At 42.0% G+C, this 20,190-nt stretch overlaps 1 protein-coding gene across 2 annotated transcripts in view; it reads right to left on the bottom strand.

Moving 5' to 3' along the window:
* The window catches only part of b3glcta (beta 3-glucosyltransferase a), a 64,978-nt gene extending 57,555 nt beyond the window's left edge, over window positions 1-7,423 (bottom strand). For both annotated transcript variants that reach the window (XM_080007247.1, XM_080007248.1), the window contains exon 1: window positions 7,283-7,423. In XM_080007247.1, coding sequence (XP_079863373.1) covers window positions 7,283-7,343 — 61 coding nt within the window. In that variant the 5' untranslated portion in view covers window positions 7,344-7,423. The remainder of the gene's footprint in view (window positions 1-7,282) is intronic.
* Window positions 7,424-20,190: the final 12,767 nt, after the last annotated feature.

Genomic DNA, 20,190 nt, shown 5'->3' with positions numbered 1-20,190 from the left:
CGCAGGTTGACGGACCAAAATGGTGACCACCCTGGGGCCCATTTCCTCACTCGGCTGAAGTTTTTATTGAATTCTGAGCATAATATTCAATTAGTTTGCGAGTTACAACCTAGGAAGCTTCTATCTAATCATATTGGCATCGATCCCCCGAGAATTTTAATCAAGTAAATCAACATGCCATATCGAATCACATCTTGCGAATGGGCCAAAAATTGGCAAATGCGATGGTGGAGCCTCCGCTCCAACTTCCGTAATGTAAAAAATATGTTAATTTGATTAGATAATTAGAATGTGGAAACGAAGTGTGACTTCCTGTTTTGTGAAGTGACGACAGCCTTAATAAGACACAAAACATGACACCCGACCAGCAACCATGTAAGACCCAAAATTAAAAGCATATTTAGAAAAAAATAAGGATCGAGTCATAAGCTCATCCCGCTTATTAAACGGCTTCTTATTAAACAAAATAATACATTGAGCCGTAACATTGGTTTGAAATTATTTTATAAGCGGTATTCCTAGTTTTAGTTTAAATCCACAACACAACAAAAAACGTTGCCCTACGTACGACTAACTTCCATTGTAGTTTGTTTGTAGTGCCACCAGATGGCGCCACTCGCTAGTCCTACTCAGTAGCCTGTAGCGGAGGGACACGAGGGACGTGGAAACCGGGCGCGGTCGCCCGTGACAACGGTTATTGTCAACAGATCGGCGATCATTACCCAGAAATAACGCTATGGACCAATCAGAGTCGGGTATTCCACAGAGCCGTGTCACGATTCTTAATGAATGAATGGTTCGGGCACACAGTGTTCACAATGTGTTTTTAAACACAGCGTGCATTTTCGAAGGAGAGAGAGAGAGAGAGAGAGAGTACAACACTATCAACACCGTGGACACGATTGAGACGCGTCACATACTGAATGGAGGGAGAATATCCAACACAGAAATCTGGTAGCGAGGACCAAGGAACTGGATTCGTTTTTTTTTTTTTTTCTTGTTGTTGTTTGTTTTGGTGCTTTTTTTAGACACATAGAAGCTTTCTGGAGGTCTCTAATGTCGAAAATGGAGGCCAGCCATTGTGCTGTAATGACCCCCGGACTGACGCTGTGTGCCTACGCCGTTCAGAAAAGGGCAATTGATGGATCCTTCCAGTCGAGTAAACGGAGAGGAAGCCCTGTGAACGTGTTTCTACTTAAAAGCCCCGTAAACAGCGGCGGCTTCCCACTGCGCCGCAAAAGCAACAGCTCAACCTCGCGAAGACAGGACAATAGAACACGTTGGAAAGTTGTTTCAGGCAGCATAACACCGCCGTACAGGATTACCATCAGAATTTAACCATCAGAATTTAACCATCCTTGTTCAAGAGCTGACGCGACCGCATATATATTTATTTATTTATTTATTTATTTTTTCTGCGTGCACAGTGGAACTAATTAGAATTAGGGATGAGCCAGAACTCTTTCCGGAGCATGCAGATTGTCCTGCTTTCCCTCCTCCGGCAATACCCGCTCCTGTCTGGAGGGATTAAAAATAAAAAATTACATTTGATTGAGAACCAAGCTTTTTCTTTTTCTGCGGAGATACGCCCAAATTCACAATTCAGGGCACGCTGCTGAAGGGAAGGAAAGGGAGCGCACAGAGTCAGCGTCGCCGCCCGACAGACCCGGGCGGGGCCCAGGGGATGGGATGTCTCTGATGCTGGAGACTGATTTCCATCCCTCTGCTTCTTTCACCTGATAAATCAACCCCATTGTGGTTTGTTTGTTTTTTTAATTATGGATTCCATTCAGTGGCTTTGATATTGGTTTTTTTTAAATAAAAGCTGGTAAACACTTCTCTGTTGTCTCAAAGAGAACTTCTTGCATTTTATAATTGGCAAGTTTGACTGACGTTTAAATCCGTATATCACTATCTATGCTTGTATTAGTATTTATGCAGGCTGGACCCCTAATGTTTTTGCTCAGATTTTTATTATTATTGACTCTTGGCATTTTTCGGGCTAAAAGTATCTGGAACACGGCAACCGCCGTACGCACAGACATGGTTGAGGCCTCATTGGAACCGGAACATTTCAGACATGTTTGAGTTCGATTAATATCGATGTACTGTACATTTGGAAGCAGAAATTCATGAAAAACTGTTTTGAATTTAGTTTGAGGAGCGGGGCGCTTTGTGACGTCGTCATCCGAAGTTACAGAGTTGGAGTAGCTTGGAGTGAGTCCAAGCTCCGTTTTTCGGAAGTCATGACATCCAGCGACCCGCACCCTGTGGACTGCATAGCGACTGTTACGCGTAGACAGACAACCCCGAGCCGATGCTGCGTTTAGCGGAAAACTCGGAAAACTGAAACTTGTGCTTCGCGTTTCACAAAAACCCGAAAACTATAATGTTATATACAATTAATTAGGTTATATATCAAATCTGATAAACTGGTAAACATTTGACATTCAAGAATTGGGAAACTTGAAGTTGGTACTCAATCGATTCAAAACAATGTGTTTTACGGAACCTCGGAAAACCTGTAATACTTACTTAACATGACTAAGCTGAACCCCCAGTATTGCTGCCTGCAGCTTTATTTGTTAATTATCATCATCTGCTGCCAATTCCTCCGCCAACGCAAGTGATTTTGAGTAGACCTGTCACGATTACTCATATTCGCCTGGTCGCAATTATTTGAGATAACTGCAGGTGTTCGTCGGATTCTGTGATTACGTACGTTTTCATCCAAATGTCAAGGGAATTATAGGACACTGTGAGATGTGTTATGACAAACAGGATGTGAATTAGGTGAGTTTGCATCCGCTGAGAATAGGAAAATGAAGCGTCTAACAATTTGTGACGTTGTGAATATGTGACGTTGATGTTGTATTGAGAATGACAGACGCGGTTAAAGAAAATACAACAAAACCAAGGACGGAGGTGCACAGCTTCCATCCCGGTCCTGAAGGTTTGCTTGTCCTCGCCGGGTTTGTCTTTTGAAACCCTCTCGAAAACGTTGTGTCACATGAACTCTGTGAAATAGTTTCACCACCGTCCTGTTATCGCGACTATTCCTAGGGAAACGGCCGCATTTTTTGAAAATTTAATTCAGCCTTTATTTTTCCATCATTGGGAGTCAACACGAGTGATTGGCGTCAGAATTGTTTAAATTGAGCCAATATTGAGGGAAAAGCCGCAGTTCTGACTCCCAGCCATCATAAAAATAAGGATTAGGTTCAAGATGACGGAAGATTTCTTGGAATGAGTCTCCTGTTTGAGGGAGCTTCAACACGTTCAAAACAAACATGATACAGTCAGGCTGATTTACATTGTAATAAAAAAAAATAAGAAAAAATGGGATTTTCACATTTTCTCAACCATTCTGTTGAAATGCATTTAATATAAACTGTGGAAATTCCATTTCTCCAGTTTGTTGTTGACATAGGCTGTCTTCGTTGCTTACTGCCTGAAAAATGATCTGTAATGATCAAAGTCGTTACAACGGGTATTACGGCTTTGATAAGGAGACATTTTCCCTTTTTTTCGGTACGATACGTCGGAAAGACCTTCCCTTTTCGGATGACAATATTTATCATGTTTTTTGAAGCTCGCTGAAAAGGTAAGCAGATAATTCCAACGCTCACAGTGTGACCGCTCTCTGTGCGACTAGGGTTGAGGAAATGCAAGTTTTAATACGTTTTTTGGGGTTGTTGTTTGTTTTTTTTTTAGGGGGGTGTGGGGGTTAAAAGATTGAAGTAAACAAACGTCCGAAGGAGAAAGAAAAGGAGACACATTTAGTTCTAAAAGGGCTCTGTTAGGGCTGGGCCATGTGACAAAATCAAATATCACGCAATTTTACCTCGATATTGATAATCTGGCAATATTTTGATGATGACCATTGTTGTTTTCATAAGAAATTTACACACAAGAAATATTTGAGAAACAATCATTAGTAATGTGGATAATACTGTATGTACAGTCTATTAAGCATTACCGCATTACTTTACTGTAATGCTTCTTAAAGACAACATTTAACCCTATCACCATAATACAATGAGCAAAATCCCAGATGATCTCATATCACAATATCATTGATATATATAAAGATTTCATATTTTATTTTAACGTTTGCCCCATTGGACTGCATTTAATCACAGTGAGAAGCTGCAGCAGAGTGGTAAGTTTCTCACTCGTAAAGCGTTCGGCGAAGTCCTGCGATGAACAGTTATAAATGGAAACCAACATTTTAATGAAGCCTGGGTTTATTAAAAAAAAAATGGCAACCCTGTCCTTTAATTTTCAGGCAATAAATCGACACTTTGTGTTTGTCCAAAGCGATCTGTGTGAGAACACCCGCGTGAATGGAGCATTTGGAGCATATGATGCAACAATCTGTGGAGCCGTGCAGCAAGCTGCAGTATCTCGGTACAGTGAAGCGTGCTTTTTGGCTCCTCAAATATCCAAGTCTATAAGATGAAATTTACTACTCAGTACAATTATTCAGGTTATTATCTATTCTCGCCTGAGGGCTGATAGAGAAATTGCAAAAGCATCAGTAATAATATAAGGCAGATAAGCTGCTCGGCGAGCCAAGCGGAGGGGTTATATTCTAAAACGCAAAACGGATTGGGCCTGAATACGGACAAAACAGACAAATGCAAGGATTTACTGGTGCAAATGTTGCATAACTTGTGGAAAAAACTAACTGCAAGAATTATTTTGTTCTTCTTTACAGGAGCAAAAAACATTCGAAAATAAAGTTTCGCACCTTTACTTTTACGTCTCAAGCGTCAAAATAATGTCGTTTCCAAATGAGGCTCACACCTCTATAACACATTAGAAACATACAGTATTGTTTCTGGTATGAATATTGCCTTTGTTCCTCCTTTGAATGTACAATAAACATTGTTCTCTCACACCTAGCAATTACTTTCAGCAGGGGTGGCAAGAGAAACCAAGACAATTTGTTCAAAGGGAGTGACACGACTCCCACACACTGTCTCTTAGTGGAAAAACCCGGTTTACTGCTGCGAACGTTTGGGTCCAGACATCTTCATCTCAGCGTCGGCATCACTCATTCCAACGTATGCACAATAACAAAAAAATGCTTTGTGAAGTCTTTGTTGTGCGAGGAAAAAATAAAAATAAATAAATAAATAAACGCGCTGAAAGACATCGGCGTGGCCTGAGACGTACATCCTCAGGGTTTGAGAACGTAGAGAACAGATGAAACAGACGAAACAGCAATCCTGTGATGCATTACATCAGACAAAGCAAAACGTGATGTAACCCTAAAAGATGTGTCCTCCAGGAAAAAAAAAAAAAATGCCGTCGTCTATTTCCTCCAACCTCAAGTGTCAGCATTACCCTGGCTCATCAGATTTGAAGTTTGTTCGACAACTTTGATTCCCCCCGTATATATTCAGTTGCACTTGCCTCTGGTATATTATGGGCCACAAAACAACTGTGAAGCCTGAAACTCTGCATACTGTGCAGATGGCGACGCATACTGAAGCCGCATTATAGTGTAGTAGTAGATAGATGGCGATGGATAGATGGATAAAGAGATGGATAGATGGATAGATGGATAGACTGATAAATAGGTAGATAGATGGATGGACAAAGATGCTTTATTTATACCCAGAGGTCAAATGCAGTGTCACAGCAGCTCAAATAAAAAAAATAGGCAATGATAATAAAGAAATGGAATAATAATGATAATAACATAAAAAAGAAAATGGCATTATACGGAAAATGTGAAAATATACCATAAAACCTTACTGCACACAATAGAAATAGGGCAATATACACTAAACCTACTGATAAACAACAAATATAACCAAAAGAATGACCCAAAAAATAAACAGGACAAATGTGGTCATATCCTCATGAAAAAACTAAACCTGCAGCGAACCAGAAAGAGGAACCTAGAGAAAAGCAAGAACAGCCTATAATAGCCGGTAGCCTATATAACAGGCAGCCTGTATTATCACACTGTCAACCCTGCAGAGCCCTGAGTGGAGTCATGATGTGTTTTTAATGGGTGTCAAACTGTCACAGAGGGGAAAAAAAATAATAATAATTATCTCCCTCTACATTAACTAGAGTGGGCGGTAAAAGTGATCACTAAAGTGAAGTAAAGCAATGCGCCTTAAACCAGTGGTTCTCAACGTAAGGTCCAGGGACCGCCCCAGGGTCCTTGAAGAGGTCCCCAGCAAAATGATTAAATAGTTAAAAGTTCACTGTTATGTAATTCACAAGAGGTAAGCACCTTTGGAGGGAATGTACAAAAAAATAACGTTTGGTTCCTGTTAATATTCATAATTATAGTCCAGACTGGAATGGGAGTTTGGACTATTCCTAAAGAAATAAAAATCTTCCCAGATTGTGGGTCCCAGAAACAAAATGTCCCCGTTACATTACACTGACGTCAAGTAGATTCCATTATTGTGGATGTATTTGTGATTATTATATATTAACTATTTTTCATTAGACGCATTTTATTTCATTACTATTATCAATGTTATTGATTGCCTTCTATTAATGTAAAGCACTTACAAATAAAGGTTATATATCATCTGTATTATTGGTAGTAGTTATTATTATCATAAACATCATAATCATTATCATCATCATTATAATAAATATCATTGTCATTTATTATTATTATTATTATTATTATTATGTGACTACTAAAATACGGATAAATGTGACGTGGCCAACAAGTAACCATCTATGATAATGGACTCCACATCCCAGTTTAGGCTCCAAACACACTTCATAGAGTAGGTTTCCTGGTGGTACATCAGTAAATTAGAAAAACCAAACAAAAGTAAAGAAGCCACGACCCCTTCCTCATCGGAACCACGCAGTACTCCCCCGGTACATCGCGTGTAGTTGTCAAACCATATCAGCTGCGCGGAAATAAACACACGACGCTCGGCTTAAGCTCCGCTCGGAGCGGCTACAAACCCGGCGCCGTTTGTTTATTTCCCGAAGTCGAATTACTGTGAGTGCGGTCCCCAAATCCCGCAAGCTCCGCTGGAAGTTCACCACCAAGGCTCCGCACTTCTCCAACAGCCACAAAACAACGGCACTAACCCCCCCCCTCCCGAAAATGGCTCGCCAGCAGGGCTTTCCGTCCGCTGTCACCACCGGAGAAAACTTTTCTCGGAGCGGGGTCTGATCCGCCCGCGTCCCCGATCGATGAGACACGTATTCCCGCACAGCTGAGCAGCGCAGCCCCGCTGGCGGTGCCCTGCGCGGAGAAACTACGGAGAACTAAGTGAATTCTCACCGAACCAGAGGAGGATCAAGCAGCAAACTCTCTGCCCGGCGGGGGGGTTGTTCCACGGCATCCTGGGCTGGAGGTTCGGTCCGTGTCGGTCGTACCGCGGTCCGCGGGCCGGAGAAGGCAGCTCGCACCCGGGCAGCAGGAGCTGTGTGTCGGCGTCGCTCCGCTCCGCTCCGCGGTCACTGGGTGTTGTGTTGTGGAGGCTGGAGGAGGCACCACTTCCACTGCACTACACGGGCCAGAAGCGCTCTCTGCTGGCCGCAGGAACATTTTAAAGTGGTAATCCGTACGATTATATTGTAAAATAAATAAACAAATATATATATAGATATATAAAATAAACAAATATGTAAATATATAAATAAACAAACAAACAAATCTATCTGATCTGAAAAACAAAAATGTGCTGGGATGAATCCCTCAGAGTCTGAAGTGTTAGTTTCAGAATCTCTCTTGGTATTCTGAGATTAAAATGGTGTTCCCTAAAATTATTATGTTAAAAGAAAATCACATATTTGACATTCACCACATATTTCTTTAGCTGCCACACACAGGAAACAGCAAAAAAATATTTATATTGACATCATTTCGAATTAAGAATTCAAAAAAAATGTAAATGTGTTTTTTCTGAATCGTTCTGAGAAGAAGGTAGAAATCTGTATTATTACTTTATTCAAAAAATCACAAGATTTATATTTATCCCATATTTATTTAGCTTGCACTTTATAAGAAACAGCCATTCAAAGTATTTGCGTTGGGCATGTTCTCCTCTGTATTCTGCTTCCATTGTTGGCGGCAGGGTGCACCTTTCCCGGCAGGAATACAAAGATCAGTCACGTGCGAGAAGTGAAAGGCGGCTGCCGTGAACTTGGTGAAGCAAGGAGTTGTGGTCGGTGGTAAACCGACGATATGGATGAACCTTCACCAAAAAAAAAGAACGAAAAATATCCACACCAACTCAAGTGACCTATCTCCCGAAGAAAAACAACGACAGTAAAACAGAACAATGGCACAGAAGAAGGAAACTTTGAAGAAAGGAAAGTGACTGTTGTTAACCCTGCAGTTTTGAATGAAAAATCTGGGATTCGAGGTGTAATCCACCCAACGCAGACGGTTTTATGTAATCCGCTGTTTACAATGTTCCTAAAAATCAGCTCACGTAACAACCCAGACATATGTGTCCTCAGCTGTGGGGTCCACTCTGGATGGCGGCCAGTCATATTTGACCCATCCTTTGCATAAATCGCCCTCTAGACGGCGCCGAGTTTGAGTGACGCCTCGCCAAGCGAGAACTGCGGGTTCTGTGTCGGGGGAAATAAAAGATGCCCGCTGCCGTGTTGCGTATCGGAATTTGTTGTTAATTACAAACCGCCGCCGCTCTCTGAAGAGAAGAAAGAGAGATGTGCAAGAGCCTCGCGGGGGAAATTGTCATAGGACGGCTCGGTACTTTCTGAATCTGACATATCCAGGAAAGACAAATCAGGGATGCGACGTGCCTTGCAGAAACGTAAAAGGTTATTTGAAGCTGATCTTTAAAGGAAAGGTAAACTGTCAGAAAGAAAGGCCATGTTGTTACCGATGAGCAAGCCCTTATTTGTTCTTGAGAAAGAAAAAAAAACGTGTTTGGGAGGCTTTGTGGAAAAAAACAGAAATGGCTGACATTGTAAAGTTACGGGACCTTTAACGGGAACGGAGTGTGGAGTTATGTCCATTCATTCCTGTGGAGGTTTTACATTTTTGGAACCGGTCTGAACCACGGATCCCCTCCTCACCCATTGACCCTGTTAACCAGTGACTCAGATGGAGGGCGGTTCTAATTCTACTGAGGCCCCATGTGGCGCAGGCAGAGGGTCGCAAATCTGAACAGCTTGATACATCACGTTTTCTGAAATAGGGACCCCACAAAAAACTGACTGGGTTTTCTTATTTCACAGTTTGTGTGTTAGTGGGCCCACCAGAGACCCCAAATGCATGCGCACGAGCACTGAAAAAGTGAATTTTTCATGATATGTCCCCTTGAAAGTCGGTGCCAACCCCCCCCTCACCGTAACATCCTCTTCCCGATGCAGACGTACTTGCAGCCTGTGACGTGGATTCCACACGGAAGTGTTTGCATTTCAAGTCGAAACAGAGTTTGTGCTTCTACTCATCCACCTCCTGGGGATTGGAGGAGACGCAGAACAGAACCAGAGTTTTCACTGTCTTAAAGCCTGATGTTAAAGGGTGTGTATTTTGGCTGCTCAGACGTGTATACATACATACATACATACATAAATACATACATACATAAATTCATACATACATAAATACATACATTAAAAAAAAAAATATATATATATATATATATATATATATATATATATATATATATATATAGTTAGTATATATATATATATATATATATATATATATATATATATATATATATATATATATAGTTAGTATATATATATATATATAGTTGTAGATTTATATGTACAGTAGATACAGACAGACAGACAGACAGACAGACGGACAGACGGACAGACGATAGATAGATGTGTACCTGTTATTTCTTATCTCTCTTTTAATTTGTATATCTTTATTAACTACAGTTTTTTGCTGCTGTAAGACCTGAATTTCCCTCCAGGGATTAATAATGTGTGTGTGTGTGTGTGTGTGTGTGTGTGTGTGTGTGTGTGTGTGTGTGCTTTAAAAATAACAGAAACAAAATGATACCAATTATATGAATCATACAAAATAATAAAAAAAAATGTCCCTTTATCACCAAAGGAGAATGGTAACTATGGTAACTACCCAACAGTGGAGGAAGTCAAAATATTCTGATGAAAAATCTACTGATATTTCCAAATACAACCGAAATGTGACTCAATGGTTAATTTTGGGGGTTATACTTAGTGGCGATGGAACTTGTGCAGCTGGTGTGATGGTGTCTGTTGTGGTGAATCCGCCTCAGGGGAAGCCATGCGACTCAGAACAACGGCATCGAAAATCCAGTCGCAGCTCCCGATCCCCGGCTCCACCACTTTGCATCCAACCTCCCCTCCAAAAAAATAAGGGTCGGCAGGTGAAAGACTCAAACTAGGCCAGTGCACTGCCCTTTAATGAGGGCATTGAATATGGAAGAAAAAACATGTCCTCTAGCAGGTCTGTAGTGCTGCAAAGTGAAATTGTTTGGAATAGATCTGGTCCAGAACAGCACGGCCACATCGTCCGTATTTGATTTATTCGAATATTAAAAAAAAACACACACAGCACTCCAAGTCAATCATGTGCATAAAATAAATCTGTTTGCGAGAAAACTCAAATACAAAAGGCTTCCACTCAGGTTCAAATGCTGATATATAAATGAAACGGCTCCATAGAATTGAAGGAAAAGTGCACAGAGACGGAGAGCATCAGGGCTGAGCGTGCACGGCCCTGGCAGCTCCCTTTCTAAACACGCGAGAGGAAAGCAAGACTTGATTCTGTTTTGTTCAGGGAGAGGTGAAGCGAAACGTTCCAGGACTTCAAGGACAAGCACTCCTGGAGTTCAATCCTACAATTGAGAGTAACAAATCAATATTTTTGAGAGATGTGAATGTGTACATCCACATGTGTCACCACGCCACACCAGCTGTAGAGGATAATACGGTGGGGTTTTTTTTTTTTTTATTTCTTTCGGCGCCGTTAAGAGTATTCGTTTATTTTTGGAATCCCATTTCGGAAGGCGGTTCGGTAGAATTTGATGTCCCCGCTCTGCTCCGCTCCCCCCACATCACTCATAAAAGGAGGGGGGAAAAAAATGAATAAACAGAATGAACCCAACCTGTTGAGGAGGTGGTTTGAGGTGGGAGGCTGTGATGGAGGAAATAACTACACACAATAAAAAATAAATAAAAAACACAAAATACGATTTCATCAGCTCTGTCTCTCCAGCCCGACTGTCATATTACCTTTGTTTATTTATTACGTTCATTGAGTCTCTGTGTTTTTGGACACTCAGAGTGTATAAAACTCAAAAATCTCACTATGCACTCTATCTATCTATGTCTGTCTGTCTAGCCATCTATCTATCTATCAATCTATCTGTCTGTCTATCTGGCCATCTATCTATCCATCCAACTATCTGTCTATCTATCCATCTATCCATCTATCTATCCATCTGTCTGTCTATCCATCTGTCTATCTATAGATTCATATATTACTTTGTGAACTATGTTGCTACTCTATCAGTGGCTCCCATGAATAACAACAACATGGTCGCTGTCCAGGGGGTCCTAGGAGGCTTCACGTGGCCCCAGGGCTGCGCCGCCTGACGCAACGGAGGGGTCCGGTCTCAAGCAGGCGGTCGGTGCTGCCGCAATATCAAAGCACTTCAGACTGTGATAGACCTTGGGCCCACCGTGGTTCGGCATCTTGTTGCTGTGCTTGAATATTTCGTGACGGAGCCTGGAAAAGCAGGGACGGCGAATTCGAGCTCAGTTTGCGGACTCTTTCACCGCACGTAGTTCAGCGGCGTTGCGACAATATCGGCATAACTCACCGCGCCCCGTGTTCCTCCGAACGGAGCATGTTCTGGATCTCTTGGTCGATATCCACGTCACCGATGGACGGTGCAGGAGTTTGCAGTTTGCTCAGTGACTCTGACTGGAGAATAAGGAGACGTGGATAATAAGGAAAGGGATAACGTTCAGCCACCTGGTCGTTATCACAAAGTAACCCCAGACAGAGTGATCAGAACCTTGCGTCATGCTGAAGGGGGTTATTTGGGTGATCACAATCATCTGGCTTCACATTATCCCACTTACAACACGGCTCCTTACTAATTGAAATAATATTTTATCACAGTATTATATATATTTAGTTGAACTTATTTTCTTACTTGTATGGCTAGTTCCCACTGAGAAAAATTGTCCACAACAACATAGCTAAAACTGTAACAACTTAGCAAACAATATTATTATTATAATTATGACTATTATTATTATTACTATTACTATTACTATTACTATTACTATTATTACTATTATAACTATTACTATTATGACTATTATTATGTCTATTTTTATTATTATTATTATTATTATTATTATTATTGTTATTGGGCGTGTAGCCCGCAGGCCTGGATCCCCTATTGATATTGTTTTGGGAAAATTCTCTGAATTTTGAAGTCTAAAACTATTTGAAACAGATGAACGGCACCAAACACCAAACACCTCGTGGTTGAAGTTTGATCCAAACTGATCCACGTACGGAGCAGAAATGAACGAAAAACCGACCAAAATGTAATCGATATTACGGACGCGGTCCAATGCATTTCACGCCAAAATATGTCCAACCCGGCTGAAAGTATCTGGAACACAACAACGACATAAGCTACGACACGCTGGAGGTGTCGTCTAACCCGATATGTCACAAGCATCTTGTTGTGGTTTAAGTTTCATCCAAATCATACAGACGGACCCAACCTCTCCTTCCATCACTGACACTGACATACTTGCACACAACAAGGTAAGTCATAACAATCACAAAGATTTGGTTTAAAGTAAAAACTTTTTTTTTTTTAAATAAACTTGTATGTATAAACAGTTTCCTACAGCTCAATGAAGCTGATTTAAATGAAAAGACAGAAAGTGTTAAGTATTGACAAGTTCTTTCATAATAATTCTAATGCCAAATTAATGTTAAAGTTCCATAAATGTTGTCTGCATTACAATATGGACAAGTCATCTATCCAACAGAATTTTCCAACTGTACATTATTAACATTATTAACAATGTTTGTCAGTCCTAAAACGAATAAACCGTGTATTGCTGCCTGCAGCTTTATTTATTATTATTATAGAACATTTTATACACTACATGCAACTCAACGTGCTTCACACCCATAGAAGGCAATCAAATAGCAACAATGAAAAATTTAACAAGCAAATCACAATTAATGAAAAATGGTATATATCATACAAATGTAATCAACATGCCACGCCCACCTTAAGTAAGTCTTCATGATCCTCTGTCTGTTCAGGGTCAGCGGTGTCAGACGTGCTCATGCTCCCGGTCGGAGGTTCATGGACGGGCAAGCGCAGCGGATCGATCGGGACTTGATGAGGAACGGCGGGATGTTTCCAGGACGAAGAGATCCGGGTGTCCCAGTTGTCAGACTGTCCAAACGTCCCTGAGGATGCACACCGTGAGATTTCCCCACGTCCCCATTCTCTCATAATTACCTGCCACCATCCTCCATGACACGGCCAAAAGCTCCCAAAGAAAAGCGTCTCCAGGTGTCAAAGTGTCACCGGATGCCATTATCCCTCCCTCCTAACAGCCGGAATGAACCAGACTAGAAATACCCTGGCAGGTTCTTTGGAGGTGAAGTCATCAGCAGACCTTCTTCAGCATGGTTGCAAAAATCCCTAAATCCTAAACCAAACTTCAGGCTGAATAAACAAAATTTAAACTAATATGTCAAAAGTCCGAAACCATTTGTGTGCTGGCTCGCTGTTATGTAATATTTCCCCAAAAGTCTTTCAGGAGGAAAAACCCAGACTCTTATATATACGTTGATCAGCCACAACATTAAAACCAGTGACAGGTGAAGTGAATAACATTGCTCATCTCGTTCCAATGGCACCTGTCAAGGGGTGGGATATATTAGGCAGCAAGTGAACAGTCAGTTCTTGAAGTTGATGTGTTGGAAGCAGGAAAAATGATCAAGCGTAAGGATCTGAGTGACTTTGACAAGGACCAAATTGTGATCTCTAGACGACTGGGTCAGAGCATCTCCAAAACAGCAGGTCTTGTGGGGTGTTCCTGGTATGCAGTGGTTAGTACCTACCAAAAGTGGTCCAAGGAAGGACAACCGGTGAACCAGGGTCATGGGCGCCCATGGACTCATTGATTATCACGGGGAGCGAAGTCTAACACGTCTGGTCCGATCCCACAGAAGAGCAACTGTAGTACAAATTGGTGAAAAAGTTCATGCTGCTCTGATAGAAAGGTGTCAGAACACACAGTGCATCACAGCTTGCTGTGTATGGGGCTGTGTAGCTGCAGACCGGTCAGAGTGTCCATGTTGACCCCTGTCCACCACTGAAAGCACCTACAATGGACCCGTGAGCATCAGAACTGGACCATGGAGCAATGGAAGGTGGCCTGGTCTGATGAATCACATTTTCTTCTACATCATGTGGATGGTCGGGGTCAGGGTCCGATCCGATGGAGCATCTGTGGGATGTGCTGGAACAACAACCCAGTCCATGGGGGCCCCACCTCACAACTTCCAGGATTTAAAGGATCTGCTGCTAACGTCTTGGTGCCAGATACCACAGGACACCTTCAGAGGTCTTGTGGAGTCCATGCCTCCACAAGTCAGAGCTGTTTTGGCGGCACGAGGGGGAGATACACAAAATTTGTGGTTATTAGCAGTGGTATTAATGTTGTGGCTGATCCGTGTGTACATAAAAATACCACAAATCAATTAAATTTTTGAAAATGCAACTATCAGCATCCTCTGTAATTTTCCCTATTCTAAAAGATAATATATAATTAGTAGGAGTTGAGGAGAGGTATCCCCTTACTGTATATCCTGGGTATTCCTGTTTTTAATTGCATGTTTACCTGCCATCTCTGGCTTTTTATTTCTATGCTTTTATTCCTATTTGTCTTTTACGCCTTATGTGAAGCACTTTGAACTGCCCTTGCGTATGAAATATACTGCACAAATATACTGGCCTGGTCTTTTTTACCTTTTAAGATGTCTCATTGAAAATCATAATTAAACTTCACACTTTCTCTTTCTGTATTCATCTCTCTCTGCCCCCTCATGTAATATTATACAACTATCCTGGTCATATTGCATTGCTATTAGTAATTTTATCATCAGGTGTTGTTTAATACTGCAGCTCTCTGCCTTTTATGTGTTGTGTTTTTATGTGTTATGTTTTATTCAGTGAAATCGTCTTGCTGCTTTCTCGCCAGGGTCATAATGTAAAATAGTTTCTGACCAACCTGGAAAAATAAAAGTCAAATAAATTAAATTAAATTAAAATAAATTTTGAATTCAGAACCCCACCTATGAATTCTCCACAGACGCTCCACAGACGCACGGTGCAGTCGCTGGATGACGTGAGAAGAACTCGACCATCGTCAGCAAACTGCATTCTAGACGTCAACAGAAACACATGACATGGCTTTTGGCAATTTAACTTTTATTGTTCGCCTTTTTTCTTTGTATATTTGGCAATTTTTTTATATTTGGATATTTTTGTTTAAATTATACAGACTGTTCAGGTTTTTTAACCAATTGTCTGGACCACACAGCACCTTTATATTTACCTTTAGCATTTGAAAAAATGACACTTTCATAACGATTATGAGAATTATTGATCAACATGCGACCGTCATCGTTAATACATATTTATACATGCATTGAAAACAACTACACTGTATATTATTATTATTATTATTATTATTATTACTACGCTATTTTTCAAGCTAAAAGGAACGACGGACACGATTGAGGTCTCATAAGAACCGGGACGTCCCACAAGTCAAGGTTCAAAAACTTGCAGTCGGACCGCTGTGACACCTTGAGGCAGAACTCTGTGGACTACAGGAAGTAGAGGGACACCTTCTAACTTTTAGGATAAAGTCAAACCACGCAACAAGTGTATCGTTGCATTAGTAATTCTGTCTGTCGCCAGGACTTGAAAACTAGTGTCACCGCGTCGTGTCACTGGTGTGTTCAATGGAAACTCGGAACATTTTAACTTGTTTTAGTAGTAATGCTGATGTAAAAAGGAGCAACAGCACGAACCAATGCTACGTTCCAACTGTAACTCGAAAACTTGTAATTGGTGTCGATACTGGACCCTGTGTCTTGCTGACCCTGTGTCTGTTATTTTATGTATATGGAAATTGAAATAATTTATTATATAGAATATAATGTAATGGCATATGGAATAATGATGTATATTGACAGACAGACGGACAATGCTGTATTTAAGACCATGGCGTGAAGCGTGTACTTCCTGTTGAAGCTACAAATTACACCGTGCCTGCCGTTCAGCCCACACACTTTGCAGGAATTAGTTTCTTATGCTGGTGACGTCCGTACAGGGCATCGGCAACACGGTATCTCTGCCTGGTAATTACCTTGTACAGTCCACACGTAGATATGCTTCTAGTTACAGCGGCTGTTCAACGTCTCAATGGAGTTTTACTGTTATTCTGCTGGAAATGCTTTAAAATGTACAGAATGTTTGGTGATGCACATACCCAGTGATGGTGCCGGTGTGGGCACGCCAATAATATTCTTCTGAGGTGGGGAAAAAATACAATTATAATTTAATTATAATCAAGTTTCAAACAGAAGGAATGCATTGAAAGGTTCATGGTTTGTATAAGTCCGATAATACGATGAAACTGACCGATGGGTGGTGTTTGGTGGTGGAGCAGAGTCAGGTCCCTGATGCTGAAAACGTAGATGTAACCCGACCGGTCGGCGGCATAAAGTGATGTTTCATCTCTTGTCAGCGTCATTTTCGTTATTTTCTGTTGAAATCTAGACTGAAAACAATGCAAATTAACGGTTACCTGATTATAAAGTGATGCCATAACTGTGATGGATGACGTGGTTAATGCCTCTTTTGTCAGAGACAGATTTGTTATTTTGTTGTTGGATTCTGGACAAAAAAAATGAAAATAAGATGATATTTTTCTTGCAGTTACAGCGTGCGAGTCCCTCCACGGTTCTCTTCTATTTAAAGCAACTATTGTATTAGAAGAAGGATCTTTTGGAAAGGAGCCAAAAGGACCCAACGAAAACAAAAACGGACTCTTCCCCTGCAGCAGCTGATGTTAAAGGTCCCTTCAAGCTTGTAATAGTGTCGATGACTAAACAGTCAGGCCTGAGCCTAATAAGTGTGAAAGGGAGAAAAACAAGTTTGCTCAATTTGTTTACACAGTAAATACTGTTTGGTAGCATGTCACATATTAACCAAGCACAAATACATCCACACAAAACATCGAGCGTCACAGTAATTACACAATTCTTGCAGAAGTTGTGGAAAGTGAGCGGGCGCCTGTGCAGCCGAGGAGCTGATAAACAGTTTGATGTACCCTTTGTCCATATTAGATAAGGGGACGTTACAACGGCCTTGCACTGTGCCATCGATGTATGAGCGTGTGCGTGAGTGGGTGAATGGGGAGGCAGGCACTGTAAAGCGCTTTGAGCGGTCGCAAGATTATGCAGCCCATATACATGCTTGCTCAAGGAGCCGGGCATAGAAACTCGCAATCTTCCCATTACTAGAGGATCGGCTCCACCTACTGAGCGAGACAACGGTGAGACTCAGTGGCTCAAAGAGATTCACGGCTCGATGGGAGCTTCGGGGACAAAGCCACGTTATCTTTGGAGAGCCGATACCTAAACGAAATATTATTGAAAATGTCCTGGACAACGGCACGGAGGAGATGGGACCTGTTGTGTGGAGAGATTGACTCTGAAAAAGTCTGAAGACAATGGGGTGGCTGGTTCAATTCCCTCTCAGAGAAGTTCCGCCTTTGTTGGTACTCCGGCACTACTCCGCGGTCTGACGGATTCGGAGGCTGACGTCCTAGGTTCAAACCCGGACTTTTAATCCGCTTCTGAGGTTCCTCTGAGCAGATGACCGTAAGGCATCGCCGCAGCAGGGGAGACCTGCCGGCTCGGAGAGATGAACCGTTGGAAGAAACCTTCAGGCTGAAGGTTCAATGCTGAGTCAGCTTTTTTAAGTCAACCGTCCCAAAACGTATTGAATTATACAGATTTGGGTTTTTTTATAGAAGGTTTTTCGCAAAGGTTTTACTACTTTTGCACCGTGTTCCTCCCCCCCTCACTGAATCCTAAGCAGGACCGAAACCCTGTTTCCGCACAATATCAGACACACTATTATTCGGGGGATATGCTAATGACTGTCCGCCATAAGAAGACGAACTGCCGGCAGTTCAGTAACTGGAGCAAAGAAGGAGAACCTCCGGTGTCGAGAGTCTAACGAGCAATTATGCTATGGAGGCGATGAGGGCAGAAAATACTTAAGAGGTAGGAGGAACCGGAATCCCATCCTTTCAAAAAACTAAATGACCAGAGATAAACCATAATGAAATATCTTACAGCTTCAAAGCCGCACACGAGTTTCCCTCCGCCGAGCACACTCCAGAAATTGATATAACCTTTAGGGAACAGGAAAACGCATCGTTAGTAAAGTGTGGCGTGGCTCCCTCCGAGGGAGATACGCCGCAATAAATCACCCTAATTACTGCTGCTCGTAACACACTGACCCGCGGCCCCGCCCGACCACAGGCCCTTCGCACAGGAAAACTCTGCGTCTGGTGTGCGGTTCTGCAGGAAAGTAATACTCCCAACGCCGGTGTCCAGACCTGTGTGACACGCACGCACGCACACACACACACACTCGCACACACACACAAACACACACACACACACACACACACACACATACACTTTATTTTGCTTCTACAACTCGTAATAACCCATTTTGGAGGTTTTGCTCTGCGCATCGATATCGCTGGGCGCGTCAGGCGTCTGTCACTCACCTTGAACGTTCTGGTACGTCAGCGGGATGGGACTCTGGAAGCGACACTGTATGTGACCCGTCCCGACGCTCCACACGACGATGGATCCATCGTAGCTGCCGGTGGCCAGGAGAGAGGGAGGGCACCAGGCGCAGCAGAGGACGTCATCGCTGTGGCCGTTTCTCTGGGGATGGAAAGCGGAGATGGGGAATAATTTAACTTATCGCGGGTGGACAGACGCCACCTTTTCCACTTCAGACACCGGACTCTGAATCCTAATCTTTAAAAAGTAGGCTCACTATTTTCCAACCGCCTGAGAAACCTACCACTCTGCTGCAGCTTCTTACTGTGCCGAGGTGACCAGGGTTGGAAGAATAGCAAGACTATTGTTATGGATTTTTTGTATTTTGGGATATTTTAAAATTCTGATTTCTGACCCTATTTTAGCCCCTATCGGACCAATATCCAACACCAGCTTCTGTAACTTTAAATCCGGGGCTCAAACTCAAACTGAGGTTTTCAATACTGTCACGAATAATTTTGTCACTCTGAACCAAAGTTTGATCTAGTGTCTCTTTCCATACAGTAGATCTTGGCTGAGTTCTTACTCAAATTGGTTATCGCTGCAGAGAAAGGGCGTCTCGTTGAACTTACTAGGCTGGTTAGGAAACAGGAGACGTATCCCGAATCGCCCCCAAATCCAATTCTGAACAATCAACCCGAAATTGATTTAAATGTAATCAATTTTAATCAGACAACCCCGGCCAACCAGAAGGTTTTGACGAGGGTCAAGTTATAGACGCTGCCCGTGTTGTAATTATCCGGCTGTAATTATGGATTACAATTTGTCTTCCAACAAGCGGAAGTAGAAAAAACGTGAGGCTTCCAACCTGAGTCATTTGGGCCCCGTCAGATACGATTTGCCGTTATCTGCGAAATTATCGGCGCGCCAGTGTGATCTTTCCTCATTTATCACACATACCATATTAACACAGACGACGCCACTTACAAACGCTGAAAACGGTAAAAAACGAAATGGGCCAAAGAATGACTCTATAGTGCCATGAATTTCATTTTGATAATTGTAATTTTTTTACATAACATATTAGCAATTATGTGACAATTTTTTCTCATAATTTTCTAACTTTTGCTTTTTCATTATTCTGTGTGCGTTTGATGTGAATTGTAATATAATTCATGAGCCGTGAGAGTCCGTAAGTGTGTGATGTAGAAAAACAACCTTTGGCCAAACTGCCGCCTCCATTAAATGAATCTGGACCTGGAAAGAGCAGCCGGTCGTTAATATTAAAAAAGCGGAATGGGAGTTGGAATGCTGTCCTACATATTTTAGCCGGC

Source organism: Zeus faber (genome assembly GCF_960531495.2).
Source record: "Zeus faber genome assembly, chromosome: 9".
Lineage (NCBI taxonomy): Eukaryota > Metazoa > Chordata > Actinopteri > Zeiformes > Zeidae > Zeus > Zeus faber.
The sequence above is the reverse complement of the archived record's forward strand: the minus strand, read 5'-3'. Positions and strand labels throughout refer to the sequence as shown.